At 36.6% G+C, this 27176-nt stretch overlaps 1 protein-coding gene across 1 annotated transcript; it reads left to right on the forward strand.

Moving 5' to 3' along the window:
* Window positions 1-26803, forward strand: LOC122001767 (GPCR-type G protein COLD1-like). Its single transcript, XM_042556674.1, has 13 exons — window positions 1-235; window positions 636-736; window positions 2861-2968; window positions 3902-4022; window positions 7175-7304; window positions 17954-18032; window positions 19823-19911; window positions 21926-22018; window positions 23961-23987; window positions 24115-24201; window positions 25568-25639; window positions 25993-26123; window positions 26424-26803. Exons 1-13 carry the CDS (start codon window positions 18-20, stop codon window positions 26575-26577), a joined length of 1410 nt encoding a protein of 469 aa, XP_042412608.1. The 5' UTR covers window positions 1-17; the 3' UTR covers window positions 26578-26803.
* The last annotated feature ends 373 nt before the right edge of the window (window positions 26804-27176 follow it).

The raw sequence follows: 27176 nt of genomic DNA on the forward strand, positions 1-27176 counted from the left end.
GCGGGCGGGCGACGCCGATGGAATCGGGGTGGAGAATGATGTACGAGGGGGCGGTGGTGGCGGGCTCGCTCTCGCTGCTAGGGTGGGGTGGGCTCTGGTTCTTGAACAGGCGGCTGTACAAGGAGTACGAAGAGAAGCGCGCCCTCGTCCAGATCCTCTTCAGCCTCGTCTTCGCCTTCTCTTGCAACCTCTTCCAGCTCGTGCTTTTCGAGATCCTCCCCTTTCTCTCTAAGAAGTTTGCCCTCTCACTCCATATCCTCCTATTTATTTTATTATCGAAATCACTCGTAGCCTCATGCTTAGGGTTCGGGAATCGGTTCATCTCTCGATCCAAAAGTTTGTCGATTTTTGTCTTCAGATTCGATTTTTCTTTTTTTGCAGGATTCTCAGTGATATTCAGATCGTATTAGTTAAGCCGTTTACTTTCGAATTTGTGTTGGCTGTAGTCTTTTGAGATATGTAATTCACTACCTTTTACTCTGCCGCGTTAAGGGTTTCCCTCTGAATTGAGTTATGCTGAGTTTGTTGCAGTTGACTATGGAAGTCCGTACATATGGATTTGTGATTTTCGTGAACTTCAGTTGATGTTAGTTTAGCATTTTGGTTTAAACTTGTCACATTGGTTATCGTTGCAGGGCTAGATGGATCAATTGGAAGATCGACCTGTTTTGTTTGATCATGTTGCTGGTCTTTGTATTGCCATATTACCATTGTTATTTGATTCTTCGCAACAGCGGTATGTCATATAGACGCTCATCCTTTGCAGTCCCTTTGCAATCCTTTTGGTCCTCTATTGCAAGACATTGATACCATCTCGCGGAACCCTTTTTCGTTTTTTTTCTTCGTTACCTGTGATGTTCAGATGCAGTCCTTGCAACTCATTGCTGGATTAGCTATGACTATTTTTTGTTGATATCTAGTAAATCCTACTGAATTCTTTTCAGAAGCATAGTCTTGATTAAGAAGTTCTCGGTGGAGTTGAAATGGTTAGTTAAAACAGTTTTATGTAGTTATGTTGGTCAAACCAATGAAGTTGTACTGACTAATATTGGTGAATATTTTGTTTTATTAGTTTCTTTCTCATACATACTAAGGCGCTTTTCAAATAGAGTTCATTGCCTGTGGTTTGTGATAATGATGTTCATAAGATGACATACTTTAGATTGAGCGAAGAAGGTTCAATGAAATGGAAATTGGAAAGAGTGTAGGTCCTTTCTGAACCACAATTTGACTTGGAAGAATTTAAAGATCATTGATTAAAGGGTAGCCTGTTGCACGAAGCTCCCGTCAATGTGGAGTACCGGGGAAGGGTCGCACCACATTGGATTTATTGTACGCAATCTTATCCTGCATTGTAGGAGGTTGTTTCCACGACTTGAACCCTGATCACAAAGTCACATGACAACAATTTTACAGTTGCACCAAAACTCCCCTTCATTTGTTTATTAAGTTCATAAATGAAAAAAATTAGAACATTCTGAATGACCATGTTTTTGATTGGTTAAAAGAGAAATATATGATCATGTATGTTGCAATTATTTTTTCAATTTTAGCAAAATAAGATCTAGTAATAATTGATATGTAATAAGTTTTAGTGTAACTAGAGTCTGTAATTGACTTAGCTCATTTAACTATAGAATCTAATAATCCTCTTAAAGCATATTAATAGATTTCAATCTATTTTCTTTATTTCTATTGCCTGTTGGAGCTATGCTAATTTCTCCATATTCTACTATTATTTTTATCTATCTTTACTATGTAACTCCACATAATATTTTCATATTTACTACATTAATTTTTGTTTTTTTGTACATGTTGTTTCCTAGCTTCTAGCAATTAACTCTCTGCTTTTATAATTTCTCTTTTGTTAACTAGACCCTAACTAGCCAATTTTATGAGATAACAACTTGATATTGTTAAATTTGCCATTGGCAGTTTTTGACATGTTTAAAAGATCCTAGAAACATTTCCCATTTTTCTCACCCTTTCTGATTTGATTTTGTCCAATTTCATTGTGTTTGTACGTAAATCCGCCCATGACGAATTCCCCGTCATGGTTGGTCCCAAGACCGGAAAAAGGAGAAGAGTTGGGTTAGGTTGTGTTAAACTAAGGCAAATGTTCAATGAATTGATCCGTTAAGAAGAAGAATTAATATGTTTACCCCACCAGTGGAATAAGGCTTGGTTGTCATCATTGTGTTTGTATTTGTACACAACTCTTTCTACTTGCCCAAATGCTTTGCACCTTGAGGTAAGTGGGATGGGGTGGTTTGGGTTAAGTCAAAGGTATACTGCGACCTGATCTAACATTTGAGCCTCTAGTTTTGACTTTTGATTGTTATGGTCAATATTTAGTGTTCAGTTTGGAAGTCTTTACACCTAATGATGGTATGGATTATGATCAAAATTCAGGAATCATTGCGGACTGACAAACAACCCACTTGACTCCAATTGGCTGCCCGCTTGTTCTTGCTTGCAGCAGATGGGTTCTAGGATCGTTGCATATTATAGTGAATTTTATTCATTAATGGAGTCAGCAACTAAAATATGAGCTAAAAGATATTTGATATAAATGAGCTGTTATTTATTTTTTTCACCTAAGAGGAGAGCATATGATAAATCTTGTCTATGAAATCTAATAAGTTGCCTCTGTTGCATGAAACATGGTCATTTTTGCTTTCTAGATATTTTATTGTGATCAGGCAGAATGTTTTCACATGTATTATTTTCTTTTGTCTACAGTGTATACGGTTTTGTTATCTTTAAAAACATCATGCTCTCTTTATGGAGGTCTTTAGTTCTGTTAATTAGTTGAAGGACATTGACAAATCAGACAACATTACTTCTGTTATTATGACAGCGGTTAGAAGAGAACGAGCAGCATTTGGAGCTATCTTGTTCTTACTTGCATTCCTATATGGTTTTTGGCGTTTGGGAATCCACTTTCCCATGCCTTCTCCAGAAAAAGGTTTGATTTGAGAACTTATCTATTTCATGATAGGTCCAATAACTTGGACCATCATTTTATTGGACTAGGCTAGTTTTCCTTGCTCATGGAATCTTGACCTCACATGTGATATGTAAAGTCGAAAGCTAAAACTTTTTTTTTTCAAGCTCTAAAGATACTAAGTTACTAACACTTACATTAATAATTATATCCTTGTAATTGACAATTTAATCCAAGCATTGGCATATACTTAATCTATAATGAAGGTAATCCTTACCAAAGCTTTGTATAACATTATTATCCAATGGCAAATAATGTCAGGAACTTGTAAACTAATTGTTAATTTAGCTTCATCTGTAAAAATTCCACTTATAAGGTGAAGTCGGTAGGATGTTAATGAGCTAGTGAGGGAGGAAGAAAGGATATATTCATTTATGGTGGAAAAAGAGACAAACCAAATCAAACTTATGAGTTATGGCTGAAAGGTTACAAGCTCTCATATATGGCTTACTTATACCCTAGTCCTTAAATTAATTCCATGAACTCATAAGTCATTTTTATGCTATTGTTGGAGTTGCATCTCTTTTGGCCTTTGTGGGGGAAAAAAATGGCATGGAAAGGTTTTCCCTGGTTCCACGAACCCTATAGCAGTAACTGCATCACAGGTTCATCTGCAAATCAGCAACAAATAATTGATCCATGTAAAGAATGACCTAAGGCAATTAAATCGTATGTTGTCTTTAAGGGTTGCCATAATTTGGTCCAATACCTATTTTCAAGCCAAGCCAAACTATCAAAAACCACCAAACAACAGGCTCCATTTGTTTCATTGGAAATATTTTTTGGATTTTGTATTGATTGGTCTGTCTAGAATATGCTCTTACATTGACATGTATTTTCGAGTTGTAGTTACAACTTTGGCAAATAGTTTTGTAATGTGATTCTTTTTTACAGGTTTCTTCACAATGCCTCAATTAGTTAGCAGAGTTGGTGTGATAGGTGTTACTGTGATGGCTGTTCTCTCTGGCTTTGGAGCTGTCAATCTACCATATAGTTATTTATCCTTATTCATCAGGTTGTCGATAAAAATTGTGTTTATGTTTTATGATAAGCGATTACATGAAAGATTTTCAAGAGAATGATATAAGTTTCTGCTTCAAAATTGGAATTTAAGATGCATATGATTATTTTTGTATTTAAACATCTGCAAAATAATGTTTATCTTGATGGTTTAAGGCATCTGCTCTCTTCTGTAGTTTTCTGAAGTATGATTAAACTTGTTCAGTTTACAAAACCATTTACACATTCATTATTTTGAATCTTGAGAAACCTATTAATTAAAAATTGAACCTATTGTCGTGTGCCCTCAAATTAGCTGAAGCTAATGAACACTTAGTCGGCTAGGGTTATGATGGTTCTTTTAATTTATTAAATTAGAGTGTGGTTTGATCTTTTCACTTTTTTCAGCACATATGGATTTAAATTATTGCAAAAATAGGTAACAATGTCTGATTGCACATGGTATACTGCTTATGCACCATTAGCTGGTCTAGGGAAAAATTTTATAGAGCCAATGTAGGAGTTCATTTGATATAGTTCCTGGTATAGGCACAACATTCAAGTGATGATAAAAAAGCCCAATAAGGTAGTTTAGAATGTTAAGCATGCATATCAAGTAGGTATCTAGATTGTGAGTGCTATATTACATTTTGATTTTAGTATACCCAAGCTGCTATCCTATACATATTGAATGAGATGTTAATTATACAGAAAGATGAAATTTAAAATAAGGCTTCGTAAAGGGCTAGATTTGGTTGTTCTTAAATGTCATCTTGAATGTATTATGAGTAGAATGGAGGAACTGTATCTCTTAATTTGAAGGAAGGTGATCCAGTTTGTTTGTTTAACTCTAGTGACCTTTGAGTAATTGGTTTGGTGAAGATTTTTGTCATGTTTTTTATGTATACTTTGCTAGTGTCTCTCATTTTATTTGATATCTGATTATGACTGCTTACAAATTCTTTTTCTGTATCAATTAGTTAGTCAAGTGTTACATCGTTAATGATATCTGACTAGGTCAGACTTGATGTCTCTGCAAGAAACTGAGTATAATAGTTACTGATTTACTCAATAATCATCATATAGGGAAGGTGAGGTCCAGTTGTCTTGACTTATGATCTTGTATTACTCAATAGTTTTAAAATGGACCAGAGATTCATTCTCACTGGGATAATACTTGGCCAAGGTTGAGGATTCTTTGTTCTAGTGCATTAGACAAGGGTTGAGATATGAGGAGTGAGGACAAGTTAAGATGCACCTTAATGTTGTGTCTATAGGTTTTAGATGCGAGGTTCACTGCTTGGGGCACTACTTTACTATCCAATTTGTTTAACAACTAGAGAATGGAGCGGGTTGTGATGGCCAATCATAACAGCTGACATGGGCACTGAGTTGGTTGTCTAACTGGCAGTTGCATGTGTCTTCAACCAGTGTCTCTTCATTTTTCCTTGATTTTTTCCTTATTCACAAGTGATTGACTGTATTGACATTATATCAGTTACTTCTTTTCAACCCATTATTGCTTATCCAACATTTTTTATATAATTTTGAAACTCTTCTTTTCATTTGGAGGATGTTTTGTCTTTTACTGCAATGTAGTTTTGTACATTCACAAGTTAATTCCAGGAACAATTATGGTTTATTGCTGCACAGAAATTAACTGATCATTCTTCTTGAGCCCAAAGTGTTCTGCACTTAAAGAGCTACCAACCAGCAATGGCTACTCACATCTTGTATAGACCTTTGAGAATCATGGGATAATGTAACATTAAATCTTGTGTCTTGAGGAAATATGTTTTTTCACTGACAGCTAATCAATAATATTAAATAAAGAGGACAGTTCCATACTCTAGGCTCTGCTAGTGCTGGTTTGAGTAAGCCATTAGGTCAATATGGTTCCTTATTCTTTCATATTGAAGAGTTTTTCTTGACCCTTCTAAGGCTCCTCTAGTTATTGGTAGTAATGAGAATATTGATATTGGAGGTACCGAGGAATTAGCAAGCTAAATGTCATTGACCGTCAATATTTGATGCCAAGTAAAGAAGAGATATACATGTGATAATCATTGTTTCACTCACATGGTCGTATATTAATGGAAATAATATGAAACTGAATGTTAAATGGGGTAGAAAATGGGGCTGCTGAATTGGCTATACTTTCCCATAACAGACTGCAATGACTTGCAAACAATAAATACCATAATGGAATGGGGATATATTAGAAATCTATACTACTAAAATAACATTGTGAGCAAGCGAGACTGGCAAAAAAAAAAAAAAAAATAGAATTAGAAATATCAGAGATGTACATAGGCAAAAGGTTATAACCTAGCATCCTGCTAAACTTGATTTATAACCGATAGATCAATATGCGCCATCATGAGATGGTGTTTGTCCTAACTAGGCTATTCATTGTGCACCTTTGTCTAATGCTTATTAATTTCCTAACTTCAGCTCAATCTAAAAATTCAAAAATGTATCGAGTTCATATGTTGAATGGCATTTCCTTTTTCTTAGTTTGAGCTAATCTGCCCTAGGACTTAAGTTTTCTCAGTAGATGATAGAGAATGAATGATCTAGCATGAGAAGGATCCATTGACATAATGCCCCCTATCTTTGCAATCGAAGGTTGGTCTTGTTCCCAAGATGAGGAGTAATGATATTCTAGAGTAAGGGTTAATAAAGTTATAAGGAGCCAGTATCATACCTACATTACAATTGACCTAGTTAACACTCCTCATTTTCCTCTGGAAATATCACTTTAGCCCATGAATAGTACGCAGCTCGACTGACATTTTATGCATTTGAATGGCCCATTGAGGACCTGCGCTTATGCCAATTCATCAATTTTTGTGAAAATGAACACTCATCTGAAAGACTATTGGAAAGTCAGGATAATAAAAAAAAAATGCACGAACTAAGATTTACAAGCCAACTATGCTACTTATATATTATCATTTCCTTATTTCTTTTATTTCCTTTTCGGTGGCATGATGAATTACAAATTAATTAAATTATATTATATCATTGTAGCTAGTTTATCTCTGTATTTTTCATATTACAATGCTTGCTGTTCCTGTGTTCATGGTGTACTATATGTCTAGCAATGTGAAAAAAAAGGCATAGAATCTGGCTACTGAATTGGTGTTTATCTATTGAATGTTTTAGGGAGATTGAAGAATCAGATATTAAAGCTTTAGAGAGGCAATTGATGCAATCAATAGAGACCTGTGTTGCGAAGAAAAAGAAAATTATTTTATCGCAGATGGAGATGGAGCGGATTCAGGGGTCGGAAGAGGTATTACACAATACAAATTTCACATGCATTCATATATTATCGACCTTAAAGAGAATCTTGATGGTTCATGCATCCACAGAAGCTATGCTTATATTTCCTTAATGGTAACTGATTTTTAGTGTGTTTCCTTGGGAAAGAGAAATTGTGAGAGAGATGAATTAGGTAGAGGAAAGTTTACAGGAAAAGGGTGAGGAAATTTTTACTAGTTTATTATAGGAATCAGTAGGGAAATCTTTCCCATCAGTTCCTTGGAAGAAAGAGAGATATAGAGAGTTTTAAATTATTAACATTTATTCAATAAAAACATAAAAAATGTTTTTGAAAGGTTGATTTTTTTTTCTTTTGCTCGATTTGATCTTCATTTAATGTGTATAGATTGTTTTCTTGCTCAAATGTAGTAGAAGTAGCCTTCCCAAACCTTTCCTTCTCTCCCTCCATATCCATTCAATGAAACGAAGAGATAAGGCAACTGGGAAATTCTTTTGCCAACAGTAGCAAGATAAGCGAGAGATTTGCGAGGGGTTGGGTGGAGTGAACACTGCGGATCGAAACGGTAGTTTAAAATAAAAGAGATAAGCAAAGGAGAGTTAAACTTACTCAAAGCAGACTCTTCTTATTAAAAAATTCAAACTTCTAACTGATTACAAGACTCAGATCCTTCCTAAGTAAGGCTTAAGGTAAGCTTGAATGCCTTGCAAAGGGGACGAGGCTCGTCTTAAATACAGAAAAAAAGGTTCTCCGGGTGCTCTGAGGGCCCCATCGTCAAGAAACCTTTATCTCAGATAAGATCGAATCTCGTGAGGTGTTAGAGATAGCACCTAGTACTTATACTTTATAGCTCACACTTTACATAAAGTAAAGATTCCAGCTCACACTTTACATAAAGTAGGATACATTTACTTATTCTTTACATAAAGTAGAGATTCCTAGTCGCTTCAGACTTTAAAGTTATTCATTCGTCGTACCGCATCACTTAGTAGGTTGGCAACTTGTTCCAGCTGGTGGTCTACTTGCCTAGTGACAGGGTGCCACCCGGATCACCAATTGTCTTTGGTACTGAGGTGTTGACATTCTCGTAGCTTAAGTGAGTGTAGGATTCGTAACTGTTGTAAGGCGTTTGTTGCCTAAATCGCTGCTCGCTGTTGGAGCGGGTGAAGTTCTTCTTTAATTCGTTCTATCTTTATCCAGAGAGATAGGGTATTGCCTTTGCAGTAGTCTCTGGTATTGTTCAGCCAACTGGAGAGGTTGTTGATAATCTTCAGAATCTCCTCCTTTGCTTTCTGGCTGGGTTGTGATTGAACTTCCTTCATTGCTTGGGGAATTAGCTCTAGTTCGCCAAGGATTTGTTCCGGCCATTCTAAAATAGTAAGAGAATTTATTAGTCTTGATAAGGCATCAACTAGTTGGTTATCCTTGCCGTCAATATGCTCAAAGAAAATAGGAATGCTGGTTCCTATGATGTAGTCCGTGAAGGCAAGCCATCGAATTCTGGATGGTTTATTTGAAGCCGTCTTACCAAAGAAGCTTATGATGGCTTGACAGTTAGTACGGATGACTAATTCTTTTTTATCCAGATAATAAATTTTTAGGGCTTCTAGTGTATTCATTACCGCATGTATTTCAACATCTATGGTAGACTTAATGGGAGAGTACTTTCCACTGGAATAAGCGCAGACTTTTTCAGATGATTTTGGATCAAACTTGCACTTCTTACATTTACAGATGCCGCCCCATCCTTCTGGACAACCGTTAGTTTCTAGGACAATAAAACAATCCTCTTGGGGAAGTTCTAGTGGTGGAAGATTACGAACTGTTTCTTTAATCCTTTTAACTAGTGACCAGTCTTGGAAGTTCATCCTTTTATCTCCAGTAGGACTAGTCTTTGCATATAATGGTCCAAGTAACCTCCCGAGGTTGGGAATATAATTCCTTGCATAATTTAAGATTCCTAGCCATGATTGCATACCTTTCTTGGTTATTAAATCCTCGTCCTAGAATTCTGTAATCTTTGTTATAATATGCGGTTGAAGCTTAATTTTTCGATTACCCAGAACGGCTCCAAGGAATTCAATTTCTGAAACTGCAATCTTCATCTTTGAAGGGCTCAGAATTAAACCATTCCGCTTACATATATCAAGCATAATCTATAGATGCTTGGCATGTTCCGCTTCATTTTTGGAGAATACCAAAATATCATTTATATATATAGCAATAAATTCTTCTGTTCCACGGAAGCAATTGTCCATTTTTCTCTAAAAAATAACCGGTGCGTTTTTTAATCCGAATGGCATAACCAGCCATTCAAACAGGACCAGAAAGCGGTCCATTCAATAGAGTCCGGATGCATTGCAACTTGATAAAAACCACTCTTTAAATCAAATTTTGAGTAAATAGTACTAGTACTAACCTTTTGAAGGATAGTATTGATTCCGGGGTAGGCTGTATTGGTCTTTATTGGTGAGATCGTTCAGCCTTTTGTAATTAAATACCATCCGCTCTTTACTTTTTACTTCTTTTCCGGTTGCCGGGTCAATAGTTGTTCCGGAGTTTACTATAATAGCAGTCGTTCTGTGACGATTCTTGCTGGGCCTGATAATTTTTAACTTCAATAAGGTTTCAATGTGCTTCGTGAAGGCAACCTTTTGATTAGGAGTTAGGTACTTAATGAACCTATCTTCTATGATGAAATCCGGGTTCTTAATATCCAAATAACATAGCACCTTGTTTTTGGACCAGTGCTGTAGAGGATTTTCCCCTATAAAACCGTGATCCTGTAACTCCTTTAATAATGGGTCAAATTTTGTAGTGAAAGTCCCTGAGGACGTCCCAATAGAATAATATACAATTTTTTAATCTGTAAATATTCATCCTCTTCCAGATCAAGTTATTGAATAGCAGAAGTTGTAAGGAGAGTATTGATAATAGTCAGGTTTTTATAAAATGTGATGACATTACCTTCAATCCTGACACCACCATTCATTGCCCTAATAAAATTGTATCCGATGATCATTTGTATTTTATCTCTCAAAATCATGGGGAAACTATATGTATATGGAATACGAAAATGATTGTCCCCAATCATCATTCTTCCAGGCTTGATTTTGAACTTTGCTGTCTGCTGGGAATTTATCCCGCTAAAATGTACTAAGAAAGTGTTTTCTTCTAGCGCATCTTTTGGAACAGAGTTTTGATCAACACAACATGTGGTTGCCCCTGTATCCAATATTGCTTTTAATGAAAATTTTGGAATTCCAGGAATCTCCATTTCCACATGCAAATTGTATAGCATGTTTTTCACCAATCGAGGGTCTTTTTCTGCTGAGGATACCTTCTTAGTTATTTCTGAATATAACATATTAACGGCTTCCTCTTCTGATGTTATGACAACATCTTGGTTAAGCTTCTCATAATCCTTCTGAAAAATGGTGCAGGAGTAGCAGGTAGAACTGGTATCTTTTTGCTGAAATAATAAGGGCCACATAAATTGCATGAAGTGATTAAACACTTGGCGCAGTGTATTCTGACTCTTTTTAGAGTCTCCCTCTTGCATCCAGTGCATATTGTTGGTTGTGGCGTAAAAATATTATCATTGGCTTGCCATTCATGTTGGCAATTATACTGCTCATCAGTAACTTTTATTTGGGGTCATCTCCATCAATTTGTCTAAGCATAAAAAGATTTTCAAAAAAGGTAAGGGTTTGAATTAACCTTTGTAGATCTCCGTTATCTTCCTCCCCTTCGGAAATGCTGAAGATTACATCGTGTTGTGACCGAAAGGATGTCCACATATCTCCACAATGACATGATATTGTCCACTTTGGGCCTATGTCCTCATGACTTTGCTCTTGGGCTCTCCCCAAAAGGTCTCATGCCGATGGAGATATCATGCATCCTTTTAACCCCATGATCTTTACCAAATCTTTCCAATGTGGGACTTTGATTGAACCCCAACAATCCTCCCCTCAAGCGAAGAACCACAATTACTCTCATGGTTCGGGCCTCCCCGCGAGCATCTGGTCACTCTAACTTGCTCCGGGCCTCCCCGCAAGCATCCGCACCCGGTCACCTTGACCTACTCCGGACCTCCCCACGAGCATTCGATCACCTTGACCTGCTTCGGACCTCACTGCGAGCATCCGGTCACCCTGACCTACTCGTCTTCTCGCAAGCATTTCGTCACCCTGACCAGCTCCGGACCTCCCCGTGAGTATTCGGTCACCCTGACCTGCTTCGGGGCCTTTCCCATAAGCATCCGGTCATCCTGACCTATTCCGGACCTCCCCGTAAACAGCTTGATCCGGTCAATTTTGACCTGCTTCAAGCCTATTCGTGAACATCCTGTCACTTTGACCTACTTCGGGCCTCCCTGCGAGCATCCAGTCACCCTGACCTACTCGCCTCCTTGCAAGTATCCAGTCACCTTGACCAACTCCGGGCCTCCCCGCAAGCATCCAGTCATCCTGACTTGCTCCAAGCCCACCCTTAACTTCGTTCAAGGCCACCCCATATGACATCTGGTCCTGACCATGACTCTGATACCATTTGTTGTGATCGAAAGGATGCCCACATATCTCCACAATGGCATGATATTTGTTCACTTTGGGCCTAGGCCTTGATGGCTTTGCTCTTGGGCTCTCCCCAAAAGGCCTCATGCCAATGGAGATATCATGCATCCTTTTAACCCCATGATCTTTACCAAATCTTTTCAATGTGGGACTTTGATTGAATCCCAACACATTGCTTAGATCTTCTCCTTCTTGGACAGATAATATATCGCAATCATCATGAATATCCAGCTGTTCAAACATAACCACCCTTTTGGAGCTTCGTTTGTCGTTAGGACACTCTCTTGCAAAGTGTCATTCTTGACCACAAAGATAACACTTACACTTTTTATATTTTAGTAAGTGTTTTCGCTTTTCAATACGCGCATGAGTGTCATACGGCTTGCCTTTATATGTTTTGCTTCTCCTGAGGCCGAACTTTTTTTGCCCTTGATTTTTATAATACCCTGATATAGGTATTTGGCTACAGAATGAAAGGTCATTTAATGATCTTTTGAAAGCAGCATCTTTGCATTCTTGTTCTAAGAACTTATAGGCGAAGAGTACTCTTGGAATAACACCTACTGTTAAACCCGTATATTTTGCCTTAAAGGCTGCCTTTATTCTGGCTCCGAGATCACCGGGCATTTTAAACCAAAATTTCTCAGATAATTCAGGTCGTTTATAAAGTCTACCAGTTTTGGAAGCTAACCTCATATAGTCGTTCATGTATTGGACTATATTCTTGACATTTTCACAGGATAATTTCTCTAGGCTTCGATATGCTTCATCCTGTATAACGGTGAAGCCTTGAGTAGGATCTTCCGATGAGAATACTCTTCTCATTTGAGAAATAATATTTTGGGTGCCACCTCTTCCTTCTGCGGCTTGGATAAGAGCAAGGTTCTAAAATTCGCTAGGCGCTAATCGGGCGCTAGACCAGCGCCTAGCGCCTAGGCCGCCTATGCGGGAATTAGGCGCCGCTAGGCGGATTCCTCGGATTAATAAGATTTATTAGATTTATTAATTTTAAATATAAAATATCAAAATATAAATTAATTAATAATAGTTATTAGAATTTTTAAATTTTAAATATAATATTATTAGAATATAAATAAATTAATAAATTTTATTAGGATTTTTTAAAAATTTTAAATATAAAATTATGAATATAAATATGATTTATATGGATTAATAAGATTTATTAGAATTTTTTAATTTATACCTAAAATATTATAAATTAATTAATAATAGTTAATCCTAGTTTTTAAATTTTAAATATAATATTATTAGAGTATAAATAATTAATAAAATTTATAAAAAAGATTTAAATTTTAAATATATTTTTTATTTAGTTTGTTGGGATAATTTAATTAGCGGTATAAAAGCCTATTGAAATTATCCTATTTAAGTGAGAAATTGTTTAATTAAATAAATGACGCGCGGGACGCGTCTGCTGTCGCGCGCCGCTGGACCTGTCGCCGGAGGCTTCCGGCGGCACCGGAAGCTTCGCCGGAGGCTTCCGGCAGCACCGGAAGCTTCGCCGGAGGCTTCCGGCAGCACCGGAAGCTTCGCCGGAGGCTTCCGGCAGCACCGGAAGCTTCCGGCGACGGGTCTGGCTGCAACAGACGCGTTCGGGAACGCGTCTGGCATTGGCGGGCGTGTCCCGTGTCCCGTGATGCGGCGCCCAACGACTACCATCGACGCCGAGCGCCGCCTAGGTTGGCCGCCCAGCACCTTTCCAGTGCAGTTGCCAACCGCCGAGCGCCTAGGCGGCGCCTAGGCGGCCGCCTAGGGCGCTTTTTAGAACACTGGATAAGAGCTTCATATTCCGTGGTATAATTCATTCGCCATTGGATCCAGGCTAATTTTTCTATTTCACCCAAAAGGTTTTCCATGTTTTCCATCTTTTCTGCTGGATCTGTGAAGCCTTGAGCTGCAACATGATTTAAAGTAATGAACTCCCACCTTGAGAAGACGTCGTGAAATAATCCTAACTGTTCAGAGATTACAAAGATTGCCCCTCCCTGTTGTTGGGCTAGAGGTAGACTCCACATTTCATTATTAATTCCTTCTCCCTGTAACTTAGTACCTTCCTTTGGAACACTTGGCTGGATGAGGTCACCATTGGATGGGTCTAGCTCCCGTATTGCCGGTGGATAGTCTGGGGGACCCATAGTGGTATCATTAGGGGGTTGATAATGGAGAAATCACAGTACTTGTTGAATATACTTGTTGCTGTTCTGGTAAATTCATATTAGATAATTGCCTCAATGTTGGATAGAGCATCTCTTGTCCCACTGCAATTAATTGTTGGGCAAATGGATTTTCCCAGTCATCATCATCATCATCATCATCATCATCATATGTGTCCTAGACAGTGTTTTCTGGAGAAGATAATTTTGCCAAATACTAGATGTATGCGAGGTCATCCTCCTCCTCCTCTAAAGTTTCCATAGAAGGGTCCTTGGAGCGGGGTGCAGAGGCCCATGGACTTATAGTCCCTGCAAGGTCTTCTAATGGCTCTATTAGAGAAGACGGTGAGTCCTCAAAAAAACATGGATAGAGCATGTTTTTCTTTTGGAAGTAATATATCCCAGTTTGGCTTATGTCGTGATGGATGAGGGGTATAAGTGCTTGAGGATGCATCAGTTGAGCCAAAACTGCTAGTTCCTCGAGTAATTTCTGATAATTGTGGAACTTTATAAATATCTCGATGAATAATTTTTTCAAATATTATTTTAGCGATAGCCGCCCCTTCCATAATAGTTACTTGTTCGTCCGAATGGTTAAAAACTATTATCATAATTTCCCCTCTGTAGTCACTATCAATAACCCCAGCTCCTACGTCTAGGCCAAGATGTCATGCCGCACTGGAGCGTGTTGCAATACGACCGTACGTTCCCTAGGAGATTTCCAGGCTGAGCCTAATAGAGATTAAGGCTCGTCCTCTTGGCTATATAATAGCGGTCTTATTTGCTGCTAAATCAAGACTAGCAGCTCCTGATGACTTTGGCTGTAACATTTTGGATGTGCTAGAAAGCCGATGAACAAGAATATAAGGAAAACCCTCAAATATTGCAATAATTTGATTAGGGTCCTCTTCATAGTCAATATTAATATTAATTGCAGGATGCTTTTCAGTTGGGGGAACATAGTCTTCTTCATAGCCGATTTTTGATGTGAGAACCACTATAAGTTCCCTCTCTTCTTCTTCGTCAAGGGTACCGTCTCTTGCTGCAGTATAGTTAGAAAAACTAATTGAAATTCTGTCGTCAATTAGATTGCGATTGCTTACCTCCATTGGTTGCATTGGAATGCATACTTGCGTCGGCCGTATAACCCAATCAAGCCCTAATAAAGGTATTGTAGGGTATCTCCTTCCTGGCAAGGCATTAACGCCATGGCTTGCAAGATAATCAACTACTCCTTGAATTTCATAAGCAAAGCCAACGTTGGGAGTATTAGATAACCTCCCAACCATTCCTCTTGTGATAATAAGGTTGGCTTCTCCGTTTCTCCATTGATCATAACCTCTTGTTAACAAAGAGATTTGTATATTCCTGTAAAAATCATTAACAGTCATCATTATATCAGGAATAACATATACCATCTGACTACCTCTAGTCAGGTCTACTTCCATGGTGGCTAAGATTGCTTGGTCTCCCAGCCATCTATTGTCTCGGAATACTACGAGTGTTAGGACGCCTTCTTCTTGTCGATGGAGAGCTTGAATTCGAACTTGGAGGATTCCAATATGAATATATTGCATTCTGCTTCTTCGTAATTGTTGGAAACTTTCCTCCTGAATGAAATTTCTATCAACTTGGTTAGAATTGATTACCAATAATGGTTCTTCAGATTTGTGCACGTATACTCTCCAAAACCTTTCCTTAGGAAAGCCTGACAAACCCAAGAGTTAGGAGCAGCTTCTGCTATTCAAGAACTTGATCTGGAAGAGGATGAGTATTTACAGATTAAAGAAATTGTATATTATTTTATTGGGACATCCTCAGGGACTTTCACTAAAAAATTTGGCACATTATTAAAGGAGTTACGTGATCAAGGTTTTATAAAGGAAAATCCTCTACAGCACTGGTCCAAAAACAAGTGCTATGTTACTTGGATATTAAGAACCCGGATTTCATCATAGAAGATAGGCCCATTAAGCACCTAACTCCTAATCAAAAGGCTGCCTTCACGAAGCACATTGAAGCTTTATTGAAGTTAAAAATTATCAGGCCAGCGAGAGTTGTCACAGAACAACTACTATTATAGTAAACTCCGGAACAACTATTGATCCGGCAATCGGAAAAGAAGTAAAAGGTAAAGAGCGGATGATATTTAAGTACAAAAGGCTGAACGATCTCACCAATAAAGGCCAATACAACCTGCCCGGAATCAATACTATTCTTCAAAAGGTTAGTACTAGTACTATTTACTCAAAATTTGATTTAAAAGTGGTTTTCATCAAATTGCAATGCATCCGGATTCTATTGAATGGATCGCTTTTTGGTCCCTGATGGCCTGTTTGAATGGCTAGTTATGCCATTCGGATTAAAAAACGCACCGGCTAATTTTCAGAGAAAAATGGGCAATTGCTTCCGTGGAACAGAAGAATTTATCTATCATAGATGTTGAAATACATGCGGTAATGAATATATTGGAAGCCCTAAAAATTTATTATCTGGATAAAAAAGAATTAGTCATCCGTAGTGACTGTCAAGCCATCATAAGCTTCTTCGGTAAGACGGCTTCAAATAAACCATCCAGAATTCGATGTCTTGCCTTCACGGACTACATCACAGGAACCGACATTCCTATTTCCTTTGAGCATATTGACGACAAGGATATCCAACTAGTCGATGCCTTATCAAGACTAATAAATTCTCTTACTATTTTAGAATGGTCGGAACAAATCCTTGGCGGACTAGAGCTAATTCCCCAAGCAATGAAGGAAGTTCAATCACAACCCAGCCAAGAAGCAGAGGAGGAGATTCTGAAGATTATCAACAACCTCTCCAGTTGGCTAAACAATACCAGAGACTACTGCAAAGGCAATACCTTATCTCTCTGGATAAAGATGAACGAATTAGAGAAGAACTTAAGCTACAAGAATGTCAGCACCTTAATACCAAAGACAATTGGTGGTCCGGGTGGCACCCTATCACTAGGCAAGTAGACCACTAGCTGGAACAAGATGCCAACCTACTAAGTAATGCGGTACGACGAATGAATAAGTTTAAAGTCTGAAGCGACTAGGAATCTCTACTTTATGTAAAGAAGAAGTAAACGTGTCCTACTTTATGTAAAGTGTGAGCTGGAATCTTTACTTTATGTAAAGTGTGAGCTGTAAAGTATAAGCACTAGGTGCTATCTCTAACATCTCGCGAGATTCGATCTTATCTGACATAAAGATTTCTTGACGATGGGGCCCTCAGAGCACCCGGAGAACCTTTCTCTATTTAAGACGAACCTTGTTCCCTTTGCAAGGCATTCAAGCTTACCTTGAGCCTTAGGAAGGATCTGAGTCTTGTAATCAGTTGGAAGTTTGAAGTTTTTAATAAGAAGAGTCTGCTTTGAGTAAGTTTAACTCTCCTTTGCTTATCTCTTTTATTTTAAACTACTGTTTCGATCCGTAGTTTTCACTCCACCTAACCCCTCGCAAATCGCTCGCTTATCTTTTATCCTGACACTTCACTAACTTATTAATTTTCATTTTAAATAGCTCATTATTTTAAAGTTCTGTTTTGTATGTCAATTTCAGTTTAATTCCATGGATTTAAACTCCACTTGTCACCATAGAAGTTCTATATCCAAAACTCCAACTGGGACATAATTTGTTAGTATTCTAGGACTTGACAATGTTGTTTTCTGATTTGAGAATGTGGTTGTCTTATTGGACCATATTCTAGCTTCTGCCTTCTGTTCTTTCCTTGTGTAACAACTGCTGTTCAAATGTGCTTCTTTGTATGCCTGTGATGACATTTTTCTTCACTTAATAAAATGAAACAGATTGTTTTGTTTATGATGCTTGAAGTTGTTAAGCCCTTTGATTCTAGTAATCTGTCACCCATTTACATATCTTCCAAATTTTCTGTGCAGAAGCTAAAAGCTAGTTCTTTTATCAGGCGCATAGTTGGAACAGTCATTCGATCTGTGCAAGAAGATCAAAAGGAGCAAGGTTTAAATTTGTTTATGTTGCTTTCTAATAATCATTTCAATAAAAACAAAATAAACAGCCTGCTAATCAGTTAGTATGCTCGGTACCACAAGAGTTGGGTGATGGATCATAGTTGGACTGGTGGCAGTTGGCATATTGAGTATAAGCAAGAACTGTAGTTTGTGAAATAAACTGTCAAATGAGTTTTCTTCAGACAAATTCTGATTCTGTTTGAATATTCATACATGGCCACCCAATCAATTGAAAAAAATATCTCAAGCAAGGCTGCTTAATGTTCAACCAATATCTATCATTTTGCATTCTCATTTGTGTACCAGTGACCCTAGGGGTGACAATTTCTAACCCGACACAAACACACGACCCGACCGAATACGAAAACATTAGGTTAGGGTCAGGTTTTATTGGATTCGGGTTGACCTGATTGACACGATTAATAAAACAGCTTGGGTTCAGGTCAACCTGAAATGATCCGATTACAACCCGCGAACCCATTTATAAATATTGTCGGGTAGGGTTCGGGTCAGATTCTAGCTGAGTTCAGGTTAAAATAAGTATATTTTAATCAAATGGGTCTTTTCGGGTCAGGTTTGGGTTGAGCTCGAGTTAAGATGAACATGCTTTTATAAATGGGTCATTTTGGGTTGGGTTTGGGTTGGATTTGTGTTGTGGGTCATTTCAAATCGGGTTTGGGTCAAATACAAATAAATGGATCGGGTTCGGGTCGAACAATTTGACCCGAAATATTAATCAGGTTGGGTTTGGGTTTGATGTTCCAACCCGCCAACCCGAACCCGACCCGAATTGTCACCCCTTGGCCCCTTAGATATATAAAATTCAAAACCTGTAACTCTTAATGTTCAACCAATATCTATCATTTTGCATTCTCATTTGTGTACCAGTGACCCTAGGGGTGACAATTTCTAACCCGACACAAACACACGACCCGACCGAACACGAAAAAATTAGGTTAGGGTCAGGTTTTATTGGATTCAGGTCGACCTGATTGACACGATTAATAAAACAGCTTGGGTTCAGGTCAACCTGAAATGACCCGATTACAACCCGCGAACCCATTTATAAATATTGTCGGGTAGGGTTCGGGTCAGATTCTAGTTGAGTTCAGGTTAAAATAAGTATATTTTAATCAAATGGGTCTTTTCGGGTCAGGTTTGGGTTGAGCTCGAGTTAAGATGAACATGTTTTTATAAATGGGTCATTTTGGGTTGGGTTTGGGTTGGATTCGTGTTGTGGGTCATTTCAGATCGGGTTTGGGTCAAATACAGATAAATGGATCGGGTTCGGGTCGAACAATTTGACCTGAAATATTAAGCAGGTTGGGTTTGGGTTTGATGTTCCAACCCGCCAACCCGAACCCGACCCGAATTGTCACCCCTTGGCCCCTTAGATATATAAAATTCAATACCTGTAACTCTTAGACCAGATTTGTGTTCCAGATCAATATTTTATTTAGTTGTTTGTTTTTTTTATTGTCACAACAGCAATGAGCTTTTATTCAGTTCCTATGTATTCTTCTTTCATGAATGAGTTGGTTTTGTGTAACCTTCCATTTATGAGGACTTATTACTTGTGGGCAACATCTTAATAAGCCTCTCTTTTGCCTGCATATGTTTCTGACCATACTAAAGGAAGAGAATAATTGCAATCACTCTCACTGTTTGGCTAATTTAATTATTGATCTTTGTATATTGGCTTTTCAAACAAAGTTCTACATTACATCCGTAGTATTTGATAGAAATCTTTCCGTACTAATCCTCGTCTTCTTTTTTAAGATATCAAAACTTGGGAAGCCGAAGTACAAGCTTTGGAAGAGCTTTCAAAGCAGCTGTTCCTAGACATATATGAACTAAGGCAAGCTAAGGTTTGTGTTAAGATACATTTCTTCCTAGAACTGTTTTAGTAATGTGCTATTACATTTTTTTTAATCCATTTCACACTTCTACTTTTATTCTTAATGTTTTATAGATTGACTCACATATCTACTTTTTTTTTCCCCTCTAGATACTCAATCAGTTGAACAGGACAGAATACAATACAGATTATCGATACTTTTGAAATCAATATAGTTTCCAAAAAGATCAATCTAATTACTCTAACTTCTTAGTTTTAGATGTTTTAGGTGGCACTTCCACATAAACGCTTATGATATTAAATACGAATCAATATTTGTCGGCATGGTCAAAATATGTAGTTACACTATGTTGGCACAGCTAGATATCACTGTGCCATCCAACTTGTAGCAGAGTTTCAAACTGAAAAAAGAAAACTTTTCCCTTTTCCTTTGACTAATCCTTCAATACCATCTATTGGTCACGAGGAGATGAAAACACTATAAGAGGAGATGAGAGGGGAAGAGAGAAAAGCACTATCAACAACAAAAAGGAGTGACATTGGAGATAGAAAAACTGAGATGCATCTATATCCTGTATCTATGTATCATTGTTTGTTCAACTCCAATTATATATATAGTTTTGTTACCATGCACACCCATCTATGGCCAACCCGTGGGCACCTAGTGTTAATTTTTTTTAGAGTTTAGGGTTTAGGCTAAAGGAAGTGAAATTTAAAAAAAAAAAAAAAAACACTATGTGCCCACGGTTGCCCATAGATGATAGATGGGTGTGTAAGGTAACAAAACTCTCTCTCTCTCTCTCTATATATATATTTGATGCTCTAAAATTTAAATTTAATTGCCTTTCTCGTTGCTATAAGCTTATATTAAGGGATTAAAAATTGCTTGAGTTGATCTTGGCATAGTTTGAAACATGTGAAAATGTATCTAAGTGTTCTCACACATAATAACAAAAACATATAGGTCTGGACTGACAAAAATCTTATCATAAAATGATATTTAATCTTGCTTAGACTAATATCCAAGGGTTAAAGTACTACCCCATGCCAATGTGGGCCAAGGAATATGTATGGTTGTGTTGACCCGTGACATATGGTACAAATTGCATGTCTGATCTTCAACTTGACTGCCCACCCCCAGGGTCCCATCCCACTTAGCCTGTTTTTCAACATAACAAAAATGTCTTCTAAACATGGATAAGTTTTTACTGAAACCAACTACATGAATAAAAGGAAACTTATTGCACTAAGCATGCTCAAGATTTGTAGAATCTCAAACCAGTTTGTTTACTACTCTAAAAAAAATGTGGAACCGCCACATCAACGACCCCCTTAGAGCCGGTCCCATGGATATGGAGGGAGGTAAATGCAAGTACACAGCTGAAAGCGCATGGCCAGGACGCTAACCCCAGACAATGACACCCCGAGGATCGAACCCTGGACCTCTCGGCCACGAAACCATACGCCCCCAGTTGTGCTACGCCCTGGGGACAACTACTCTAGATTTCACATCTTAATGACATGGATCATTACTCACTTTTAGTTCATTTAATGGAATGTAGTAGACAATATTTTATATACTTTATCTAGTGAGATATGTACCTATATTTCTTGTTTCCAATCAAGATTAGTGTGTTTCGTTAATTATGTTGTCATTACATAGGTACTTTATATATGAATAGGATATAATATCATTTTTATATATTTAGGCTGTAAAATTTACTCCAAATAAGGTGGGATGGTTTTAACCCATTACACAGCTTTTTGTGAATTTTACAATTCATTATACAATAATGTATGATTTGAAAATCTATCAAAATGATTAATGCTACCTAAATTCAACGACACCGTTAATAATACTTAACTTTTCCATATCATTGTTGTGCATACAACTTCTATTTTTCTGAAAGCATATGCTGACTACAATTGTCATAATTTAAATCATTTTTGCATCTTAATATGTCTGATGATGTCATGCCTATTACCTTTTCACTTCTTGTTAGACATGATTAATTTATTTTCAGATAGCAGCTGCTTATTCTCGAACTTGGAGAGGGCACTTACAGAATTTACTTGGCTATGCTTTGTCAGTTTATTGTGTTTACAAAATGATTAAGGTATTCAATCACTTTATTTGATTTACATAAAATTTTAAGGATGAGAATTCTGATATGAGTTTGAACTTTATGTTATATAATTCAAACTGATATGAATTTTAACTATATGTTATCTAATTCAAATCATCATTTCCTTTTCTTGTACTGTCTTTTGCTTTAGGATTTTGCAGGAACTATAGTTTATAATATCAGTCAAGTTTTATTGGGTAACCACTTATTCCAAAAGCCTATAAGATTTTCAGAAAGAACCTACTTTTATTCTATATCTTCTTAAAACTTCACACAAACCAGATTGGATTGGCCCAAGCTCAACATACTTAAATTATATTTCTTCAATGATTGGCAAACACTACCACAATTCACATAGCTGTCTTGCTTAATCTTATTTCTATATTCTTAGCAATATTGATAAGCACCTTAATTGAAGGGCTTATGTGAAATTACTTGGCATACCGACATAATATTGGTTGAATGTTTCATGTAATGATAGGATTCCGATTGGTGTCTTGATTTGTTTTCTCTCCTTGATTTACTATTATTTAACATGAATGTTTTATTTACATTAACACTTAATACTGGATTATTAATTTATTAGTGATCAAGATATCAATATGATAATTCATTATCAGTTGGATGATATTGTGTTGATTGATGAGAGTTCATTTGGTTGGATTTGAAAGGTAAATTGTGGAGACAAACTTTAGAAATTAAGATTTTAGATTAAGTAAAATTTACTGAATATTAGAATGTAACTTCATCTAAACCCCAAAAAAAAGTGAAGGAAGAATTATGAAAAAATTATCTATGGAATTCTAGATATTTTTTAATACAACAACTTTTTGGAGTTCTGTATGGCTGCCTCTGATAATAAAGGAAAATTTTCATAGGGTTGTCATATGACTTATCATACATACTGTATGGGTCTATGTATTCACCTTTCAAATCTCATTTTATCTTGTGTGTCCTATATGAAGGTGTATAATTTTATCTACTATCAATTAGTTAATCATTAGCACAAATTTTGGTTAACAATAGGTACTTCGTATTGACTTTATGTCCACTAAATAAAATCTTAGGTATTTTGAACTTATATTTAATGTTTTCGAATTGCTTGAAGTTATGATTATTGGTTATGGCATTGTTATGAATATGTTAGATAATTAATTATAGTGCCGACATATATAAACTAATGTTGTTTTATTTGATATTTATTGTGGATTAAAAAAATTCAATCAACAATCAAATTATTGAACATATAATTCAATGTAAGTTTTAGTTTTTAAATGAGAACCTGCAATTTCCCAAATTTCAAACAATAAATATTTTAGATTCTCTAATTTAATATAGCAATGATAACAAATGTTAATTGTGAATGCAATGGAATACTGGGGACTAAGAGGAATCAAATGAATATATTATTATTTATGAGCTAGTAGATCCCTCCTATAGATTTGAAAATGAGGGAAGAATACGTTAAAATGCATAGAAAATGTCAAATACGACTAATAGATTTTTGTAGATAGACAATTTGAATCTGTTTTTTCTTTTTGCCACACAACTTACTCTTCTTGTAGTAGCCTAATCTGAGAGAAGAGATGCATAATGAGCTTCATTCTGGTACATAAGATTGGCTAAAGGCATATATTATATGCACTTGTTATGCATGTGTAGGGTTAGAATTTTGGGGAAAAAAAATATTAGCACGGTTCAAAATCCAGGCCTCACTTTTGAGGCTATCACAGTGCAGTCTTTAGTGAACATATTATTACTCAATGTATTATATCTCCAATCCCAGTGCCATGTATGCACCATGATGAATTATTTTTAACTTCCTATTATCTTGAGTGCCATCTGTTTTTTTCTTTTAACATTTTTTCTTTCAACTTTTTGTTTCTGCTCCTGGCATTATTGTTAATTGATACTATTTGGTTTAATTTTGCAGTCTTTACAAAGTGTTGTTTTCAAGGAGGTAAAAACTGTGTTTTTTTATTTACTATAATAAATATCACCTGAGTTACTTAACTAATTTATACTTGTTTATTGAACTGCCTCCGGTTGATTACTTGATTTTTTTCATCTTACCTGCATTCTTACAGGCTGGTTTTGTGGACCCAGTGACAATGACAATCAGTATATTCTTGCAATTTTTCGACATAGGAATCAATGCTGCTCTTTTGTCACAGGTTTTGCTGTTATATACTATGAATAAGAATTTCTCTATGGATTTTATTGGGCACTTGATATATGAATTTATGCTATGAACATTATGTTGAGTATTACACCTATTGATTATTTTATTGATTCATGAATCCTCTGCATTACATAGCCCACTAGTAGTGTCATTTAGCAATTTGTGGCAACATAAAAAGGAGAAGAAGCTGTCAGCATGTGAGACTGTATTTTTAGGATCTTCAATAATATATCTCCTTTGCTTCATAGACTTAGACGCCAGATGATTCTTTACCCCTTCTACATGGCCAAAGTTATTTTTGATTCCAGTTATGAATTTGATATTTTGAATTTGGATGGGGAGCTTCTTTCAAGAGTTACCATAAGATTGAAGAATGTATTAGGACTTGTCTTGAGTTCTTGAGTGGGCACCCGATATATGAAGCAAAGATCTTGCCTAGTTATTTGATAGTTTACTTTTATCCTGAGAGCCTTGGATGACCATTGTAGTCTTAGGCTCACCTCATCAATCAAATCTTGTAATGATGAATGGTGGTGTTGGATGTTGAATGACAGTTTTCTTTGGAAGATAATTTCTTCATATCTTGAACACTTGCTTCTTCTTGCTGGATCGCATGCAAGAGATTCTACTTTTGTTCCACTACTTTCTCACTTTTCCTTTTCCTTCCAGCATTAGTACACTTACTGTAATTGAGAATTGAGACGTCTAATCTCTTATTATAATGTATCAATGTCATTTTAAGCATATTCACTGATTTCATCTTTATCTTACTTCGAAATGAATTATTGTTTTTTCCTTTAATTGCGTAACTTCCAACTCATAAAGTATAAATAAATAAATGAGCAGCAACTTACCATCATGCTACAGTTCTTGATTATGTATAATAGGTCTCCTCGGGAAGGTCTAGTGGTTAGCACATGAGGTGTTGTCACCATAGGGTCTAGGGTTCGAATCTCGGCAAAGCCGAGGTAAATACCTCCCTTATATGCTAGTCAGTATTCCAAAGGCTAGTAGCCACTTGTGATTTACCTCCTCCGTGTTGGCCCTGGGATGGGTTGGCGGGGGCGCTGGGACGTGCGTATTCGTCTTTTGCCACCTTGATTATGTATAATAGATCCCATACCCATATCTAAAATTAATGTTGCAATGCTTCTTGTATATCTTAACTTTTTTGGGCATACAAAAATTTAACTAATGTGCTTGTTTCTGTGATTTAAAAAATATGATGAAGTATTTAGTGAAATATTTATAGGGCAGGCAGGCAATAGATCAATTAAATTTGGAACTTGTATTTCTTATTCCCTTGCGCATTTTGCTGTAGCATTGATTAATGTTGTATCTTGTCTTTTCTTCAACAGTATATATCTTTGTTATTCATCGGTATGTTGATTGTCATTTCTGTCCGAGGATTCCTGACCAATCTCATGAAGGTAATGTTGTCTTTTTGAGTTATACTGATTATGTTGTATGTGAACAAACCATGGTCATGTAGTGCTCATCGTCTCTATATTCCAAAGTCCTTGCCAAATGCAATCCGTGGAGTTATATATCTCAGCCAGAATGCTGGATGACAATAATAGATTTCTACAAGCCAATTTATTTCTGAAATTCTGGACAATGGATGCATCATCATCAAGTCATATTAGTCACAATTGTTCAGGGCTGACGCAAAATGGATTTACATCTATATAAGACAAATATTCAAATATGTTCATTTGCTTCGCTAGTTGATTGTGTTGGTTGTTTAATATGATTGTATCTCACATTATCCTTCTACTTGTAGTTCTTCTTTGCTGTTTCTAGAGTTGGAAGCGGGTCATCTACAAATGTCGTCCTTTTCCTGTCTGAAATAATGGGCATGTACTTTGTCTCGTCTATCCTTCTGATAAGAAAAAGTCTAGCAACTGAATACAGGTATATTTACCTTCATTTTCTGAGGGCCTTCTATATTTCCTTCCATTATATGCATATGTCCCTTCAAGATTTACTTTCATCAGTTACTTTTATTGCCAGTACTTATAAAACTAATTTTCTCACTGCTAGAAGTATTAACATTGGCTATTGCCTTTTAAAGTGTGAATCAGTGAGTTTGTAGTGTCATCCTTTGTAGAGCAGACACATCGTCAGCCCCAGATCTGTGCCACACTTTCGCCATGATTGATATATAATCATCAAATGCTCGACTGTTTACTTCATTTTGATGTGTGATGGCAGGTTGATTATCACAGATGTTCTGGGAGGCGACATTCAGTTTGATTTCTACCACCGTTGGTTCGACGCAATATTTGTGGCCAGCGCCTTTCTTTCTTTACTTTTACTCTCTGCACAATATACCTCACGTAAAGCAGATAAGCACCCCATCGACTGAAATTTTGGTAGGCATCTTGATGTAAATATGTGACAATTGATCTTCTTAGTTACCATTTATCATTCTTTTCTATGTATTATTCATTCAATCTTTGAGCCCCCTAGTGTTTATGATGTTGGTTAAAATGATAATACACGAGGAAACTGTCATTTCAGAACTCGGCTACAGCTCGTAGTCATTACATATCAACATTCTACCCTTTTAATTGTGTTTCTAATCTTTTATATATTTATTTGTTTTTGGTCACATGCCTACTTGGCTTCAGCGGTTTATCAAAGGACTACCACATGGATCTAGAATAACTGGTAAAGTTTTTTTAGTACAGTTTTTTTTTTAATCTAGTCATATTCAAATTTCACTTTTTAAAATAATATGACAATATAAATTAGCCATTTAATGTATTTAAAAATATAATTTAGCATCTACAACTTTTCATTTTTTTTGGTTCACATGGATGAAAATGATTCACCCTATGTTTTCACAATATTTGTTTGTTTTTAATTTTTGGGGGTAAATCATTGACCTTGTAGCCGAAGTTGAATATCTAAATCACCTAGGTTAGGGATGATAATTTCATCTATCTAAACAGAGGTTATGGA

This window comes from Zingiber officinale, chromosome 7A, assembly GCF_018446385.1.
Source record: "Zingiber officinale cultivar Zhangliang chromosome 7A, Zo_v1.1, whole genome shotgun sequence".
Taxonomy (NCBI): Eukaryota; Viridiplantae; Streptophyta; class Magnoliopsida; order Zingiberales; family Zingiberaceae; genus Zingiber; species Zingiber officinale.